The following is a 5,537-nucleotide window of genomic DNA, read 5'->3' as shown; positions in this document are numbered from 1 at the left end:
AAAGAAAACGGGGTCTCATCACTTTTGTAAATAACAACATTCCCGCACAGATTATTGATGACCTGCACATGGGGGATGAGTTTGAATCACTGGGGGTAACCCTTTACTTAAACAATAATGCCCTACATATAATCAACCTATATGTGCCACAGAGTAAACTTGACCTTGACACACTGCCTGAATTTGTTAATGAAGAACCTACCCTGCTGGTTGGTGACCTAAATGCCAGACACCCACACTTTGGTGCCAACTGTCATCAGCCCAATGTCAATGGACGGAAACTGTCACTCTTTGTCAGGGGATGTGAAAACCTTAAGAGTCCTGGGTGATGAACAGCCAACTCACCTCAGAGGAGGAAGATTAGACTATGCTCTCCTGCTGAATGCACAGGACACGAATGCCAGTACACACATTGTGCACAGTTTATGTAGTGACCATTGGGCACTGATTACCACCGTCGACATGAGCAAGAGAAAGAAAGAGACGAATAAAAGAAAAAGGTTATCACTCAGACCAGATATGAGGCCGCACTTCATAAACAGGATGAGTGACTGGTTCACGGGATACCAAATCCCAGAAGACATTGATACATTTGTTGATGATCTTAATCACCAAATTGAGAGCTGTCTAAGAGTTCCGCGCCGTACACCTGGCCGAAGTAAACCCCTTGAGGAAGAAATGGTACAAGAACGATTACATAAAGATGCTTAATGCAAATGTGCAAGACATGAGTAGAGAGTACCGGAGACATCCCACTGACAACAACCAAGAGCTGTTTAAAACTGTGTGTCAAGTAGCCAGGGAAGAGAAGATTAAAGAGCGGGAAAGACAATGGCTTGACTTCACTAGCTCTATTGGAAGAGAAACATCTGCAAGACAAGTGTGGCAAAAATTCAGATAGCTAAGGGGGGCAGAGCCCGGCCTGCGGCTCTCAAAGACCTCCAGGGTAAGGCTGAGGAACTAATTCACAAGTGGAGTGATGCAGCATCCTCCTCCTCCCTCCCTGCAGAAATCAGCAGGGAACAGCTCCTGCGACATGATGACAGAAGAATTAGGATAACAAGAGCACAATCTAGTGGTGACGACTATGGGGAACCAATCACAGCCCAGGAAGTAAGGGGCGCTATGAAAAGGGTAAAAGTACAGCACCTGGTGAAGATGGCCTCACCTACGACATACTCAATGCACTGTTTGAAGTGTCTGGGAATCCACTACTCCACCTGTTTAACAAGTCATTCCTAAGTGGAGTGTTGCCCACACAATGGAAACATGCAATAATGTTCCCATACCGAAGCCCAATGACCCTGGCAATTACAGACCTATCAGTCTTATGTCATGCACTTACAAGATACTTGAAAGGATCAGTCTAAACCGACTGTTGCACAAAATAGGCAGGTTAGGGGAAGGAGTCAACGTATTTGTTAAAGGACGGAGCACAGCAAACTGTATAGTTAAGTACTTGGCTAATGACACGGCTAGGTACTCCGTATTTATTGACATCAAAGGAGCCTTCGACAAAGTGCTGGGGATTGCGATCCTGGACGAGCTTGCATGCATAGGTGTCAAGGGGAGACTTATGAAATAGGTTGAAGACTACCTCACACGGAGGAAAGCCAAGGTTTGCTTCAATGGAGCAGTCTCCAAACAATGAATATGGAACTCGGGACCCCCCAAAGCGGAGTCTTAAGCCCTACACTATTCAATGTACTTATGAACGCCATTGCAAATATTGATTTTCCGGAAGGAACACAACAAGTGGGATATGCAGATGATGTCCTAATACAAGCTCCCACCTTGGGAAAAATTGAACAGTCCATTGAACTCCTTGGAAGGAAATGTACTGAGCTCGGTTTCACTCACTCCACAAACAAGACGAAGGCATACTCCCATCACAAGCGGAGAGCAAATGAAGAACTGCAAATTAATGGTGTAACACTTGAATGGGTTGACCACTATCGGTACCTTGGCGTCACTGTCGGCTCTAACAAGGGGAAGAAAGAGGAGCTCAATCAACTCATAGGAACATGCAAAAGTCGGTTCAGGGCACTGAAAGCTATGACCTGGAATGGTCATGGAACCTCTATTGCCGTGCTTAAAAGGATGTACACAGCCTGTGTGTGCTCCGTCATAGACGGAGCACACACAGCACCGATTTTGTGTCCCTACTCCCAAATTGATATGAAAAGGCTTGAAAGCATTTAAAATGAAGCCATGACAATCATTCTTGGAGTTCCAAGAACTGCCAAAACGTCTAATCTACGAGAGGAGTTGTCCCTCCCCAGTTTTAAAAGCAGAATAAAGGAGCTGAATGCTAAGCTTGCAATTAGGATAGCCAGAGATCCCCATTACAATGATATTGCTAAGAAAAAACCTAAACTGTGCTACTTTCAGGGGGAAACAGGAGAATCAAAAAATGGCATCACAGATGAGTTTGCTACCTCGAAGAACTTCACCTGCTTGAGCAAGTCCGTGAGCACCTGCCTGTAGAGAGGTTACTTCCCTGGGAGGATGACTCATGCAGGATTATCATCAATGAAATGACAACGAAAAAATTCAACATGATACCACAAGAAATGAGGCACAAGTATCTCGAGGAAATTTATAAAGAAACCGGAGATGAACTAGATCAAATCTACACTGACGGGTCATCTAATGCTGTCAATGGCAGTGCTGGTGCAGCATACACGGTAATCAAGGATAATACTTTCCAACGCAGAAATGAAGAAAAAGCGCGTATTGAGAACTATGCCTCTTCAACGCAAGCAGAGCTAACTACCATTGTTATGACGTTAAGGTTTCTTGAACGGAACACTAATGGCGCAGTGATTTGCACTGATTCAAAATCAGCACTGCAAAGCCTGATTCAAAATCAGCACTGCAAAGCCTAAGTAAAAATCAGGCAGAAAATCTAGCAATAGTCGCTGAAATCAAGAGAGCTGTGAGAGTACTTATCAATCTGGAAAGAGTCATCAAATTTCTGTGGATCCCCTCCCATGTTGGAATATGTGGGAATGAACGAGCAGATGAAGGCGCTGAAGGAGATCATATTGAATACTTCACACCAAGACTCTACTACAAATTAGAGGAATTGTCAGGCAACATCACCGTGACAAGGTAACTGAGGAAAGGAGGATAGAAGCACAAACCAGTGAATCTGTACGATGGTACAGCATGGTTGCAGCTGGCAATCCCAATCGTTATGGGCGAACAGGAGGAGGACGCGGGAGAGAATCAGTAATAGCGAGAATCCGTCTTGGATACAAATATCTAGGGCGATTCGGAATCGGAATGGAAACAACAGTTGATCAGCGGTATTGCAGAATTTCTGATGAGAGTGATGGACACCGCTTTGACCACTATCTACATGAATGTGAACACCTGACAGACATTAGAAATATGTGTAGAATAATAAAAACCACATTGTTTGAATTAGGAAAACACCTTTCAAATATTGATACTGTTCTTTAAAGATTCCCCCCATTTTGCACTCGCAAGATAACGTCAGCTTTTAAGGGTTGACAAATGATAATCTTCTTGTTTGAGGAGCTGTTCACTTGAGACAATTAAGCAAGGCCCAGCTGTGTCTGGATACAATTGACAGGATGAACAACCCAGCGGGTTTTCTTCCTATTGGGGAGTGTTGTACATGCTGTTATGGCGGTGTGTCCACTCAAGATGAGTGGCGCTGCCCAATAACTTCACCCCTCCGGGCAAAATTTAAACAAATTAAATTTATCTAAACAAGGGAAGTGTCTTTCCGAAATCTTATCTAAGTCATTCCTGGCCAGAAATGTTAGGTAGATAGGATTAATTCCGGTTAGAACACTAACAAGCGACTAAACCCAGGTAATTATTCGTTGGTCCTTATCTTATATAATATACAGTATTTTCTCTGATATAGTTGTCATATATAGAATTCCTGCTTTACAGCAAGTGTCCTTTTAACAGGTGTAGAAGAGGAAGCAAGAATTAATCTCGGCACATCATTTACTTAGGTGTTGAATGCTGGTCTCTCAACTACGAAGACTATTTGATGTCTTCATCCTTGATTATACCTGGTGGACTAAGACTACCACACAATAAGATAAGGCACCTTAAGGCAATTGAGGTGCCTTAATTGAGATAAGGCGCCTCAATCATTACTAATGTGTGTAGTTTAATACTGTAGTTTGATTGGCTGCATATATATAAATTTAATATAAACCCCCCTAATGTGCAAGGAGTCGATTTGTGAGAATATTGCAGAAATACAGTCCACTCAACATCATTCAAATTGCTATCGAAATATATAAATTAACGTAAATATAAATTCTATATAAATTCATATAAATTAAATAATATAAATCTCACAAATCGGTTCCCCACAAGGGCCCGGGGTCTGAGGGATGGGATGGAACAGTCCCAGAAGGCCCCGGGGTCTGAGGGATGGGATGGAACAGTCCCAGAAGGCCCCGGGGTCTGAGGGATGGGATGGAACAGTCCCAGAAGGCCCCGGGGTCTGAGGGATGGGATCGAACAGTCCCAGAAGGCCCCGGGGTCTGAGGGATGGGATGGAACAGTCCCAGAAGGTGTTCCCCACAACTTGCATCACTGCTTATTATGTTATCACTGTATTTACATCTACAGTGTACAGTGTTGCCAGCACCATATCCTGCATCTACAGTGTTGCCAGCACCACAGCCAACATCTACACTGTTGCCAGCACCACAGCCAACATCTACAGTGTTGCCAGCACCACAGCCAACATCTACAGTGTTGCCAGCACCACAGCCTACATCTACAGTGTTGCCAGCAACACAGCCTACATCTACAGTGTTGCCAGCACCACAGCCAACATCTACAGTGTTGCCAGCACCACAGCCAACATCTACAGTGTTGCCAGCACCACAGCCAACATCTACAGTGTTGCCAGCACCACAGCCAACATCTACAGTGTTGCCAGCACCACAGCCTACATCTACAGTGTTGCCAGCACCACAGCCTACATCTACAGTGTTGCCAGCACCACAGCCTACATCTACAGTGTTGCCAGCACCACAGCCTACATCTACAGTGTTGCCAGCACCACAGCCTACATCTACAGTGTTGCCAGCAACACAGGCAACATCTACAGTGTTGCCAGCACCACAGCCAACATCTACAGTGTTGCCAGCACCACAGCCAACATCTACTTATGACCAGACCACACACTAGAAGGTGAAGGGACGACGACGTTTCGGTCCGTCCTGGACCATTCTCAAGTCGATTGTGATGAGGATTGATTGATTGATAAAGATTAATCAATCATTCATTGATTGATTGATTATCGATTGATAGATCAATCAATTAATCCTCATCACAATCGACTTGAGAATGGTCCAGGACGGACCGAAACGTCGTCGTCCCTTCACCTTCTAGTGTGTGGTCTGGTCATCATACTTTAGCCACGTTATTGTGACTCATCGCCTGCAACATCTATTTATATATATTCACCTGACTTACAGCATGTAGTGGAAACATATTACAGTTCAGATTTTGATCGCCGTGTGTGATTATTA

At 44.3% G+C, this 5,537-nt stretch overlaps 1 protein-coding gene across 1 annotated transcript; it reads left to right on the top strand.

Moving 5' to 3' along the window:
- The first annotated feature begins 4,505 nt into the window (after nucleotides 1-4,505).
- On the top strand, nucleotides 4,506-5,177 carry LOC138368434 (chondroitin proteoglycan 1-like). Its single transcript, XM_069330950.1, has one exon. The coding sequence runs from the start codon at nucleotides 4,506-4,508 to the stop codon at nucleotides 5,175-5,177; it is 672 nt and encodes a 223-aa protein (XP_069187051.1).
- The last annotated feature ends 360 nt before the right edge of the window (nucleotides 5,178-5,537 follow it).

Source organism: Procambarus clarkii, chromosome 25, assembly GCF_040958095.1.
Source record: "Procambarus clarkii isolate CNS0578487 chromosome 25, FALCON_Pclarkii_2.0, whole genome shotgun sequence".
In the NCBI taxonomy this organism is placed as follows: Eukaryota; Metazoa; Arthropoda; class Malacostraca; order Decapoda; family Cambaridae; genus Procambarus; species Procambarus clarkii.
This window is presented reverse-complemented; position numbering and strand designations above follow the sequence as displayed.

Bases quoted from the DNA above. Each gene is read 5' to 3' on its own strand.
- LOC138368434 (XM_069330950.1), top strand. From the start codon at position 4,506: ATGGGATCGAACAGTCCCAGAAGGCCCCGGGGTCTGAGGGATGGGATG.